Below are 579 nucleotides of genomic sequence, written 5' to 3'. Positions count from 1 at the left end.
AGGGCTCTGAGTGGGGGAAGAGGCCAGAAAATCCGAAATAAAGAGAAAATACGCCGTCAGGCCAAGCGGTGTGAGGGGCCCTGTTCCCTCCTCCGATTGGCTAGGGTTGTCCTGTTCCCTGTCTGTGATTGGCTGCTCCCACAAAGATGCCGCCGGCGAGCTCATTGGCTCCAGCCCTGTGGGCGGGGCCTCGGAATCCTGCAGGAGAAACCAAGGAGCTGGGCGCTGCTGAGGCCTTGGGCTCCGAGCCGGCGGTAAGTGCCGGGCTGGCTGGGCCAGCCGCTTCGGATGCTGCGGACACTCGGCCGTGGGAACCAAGCGGGTGTCTCCACTTTCGGTTTCAGCCTCGGGGCGCTACTCCCGGCTGAGAAGGGAGGTGGGTAGACAGTTGTGCCTCTTCAGAGGTCCTGGAGGCCGCCAGCCTTACTCTGCCCCCACCCGCCCGGGACCCTCGGGCCCTGCCCGGCGTCCTGTGGCCCGGAGGTTACCCTCCCCCTCTCTCCTCCCGAACCCCGGAGGTCACCGCCTCCTCACTTCCCACTTTGGCCCCTCCTCTCGAGTCTCTTCCCGTTTTCGCCC

At 65.5% G+C, this 579-nt stretch overlaps 1 protein-coding gene across 2 annotated transcripts in view; it reads left to right on the top strand.

The window, feature by feature from the left end:
• Positions 1–215: 215 nt before the first annotated feature.
• Positions 216–579, top strand: part of TRIM68 (tripartite motif containing 68) — a 9724-nt gene continuing 9360 nt past the window's right edge. Inside the window, exon 1 of one of the 2 annotated variants that reach the window (XM_007456519.1) lies at positions 216–254. Coding sequence is in view for 1 of the 2 variants with exons in the window: in XM_007456518.1 (XP_007456580.1) it covers positions 289–376 (88 nt within the window). In the remaining variant the exon portion in view is untranslated. Of the gene's footprint in view, positions 255–288; positions 377–579 lie in introns of those variants that run through there. The other variant, XM_007456518.1, reaches the window with a different exon arrangement.

Source organism: Lipotes vexillifer, unplaced genomic scaffold (assembly GCF_000442215.2).
Source record: "Lipotes vexillifer unplaced genomic scaffold, Lipotes_vexillifer_v1.1 scaffold143, whole genome shotgun sequence".
In the NCBI taxonomy this organism is placed as follows: domain Eukaryota; kingdom Metazoa; phylum Chordata; class Mammalia; order Artiodactyla; family Lipotidae; genus Lipotes; species Lipotes vexillifer.
Note: the sequence above shows the minus strand (reverse complement) of the source record. Positions and strands in the feature narration are given on the sequence as shown.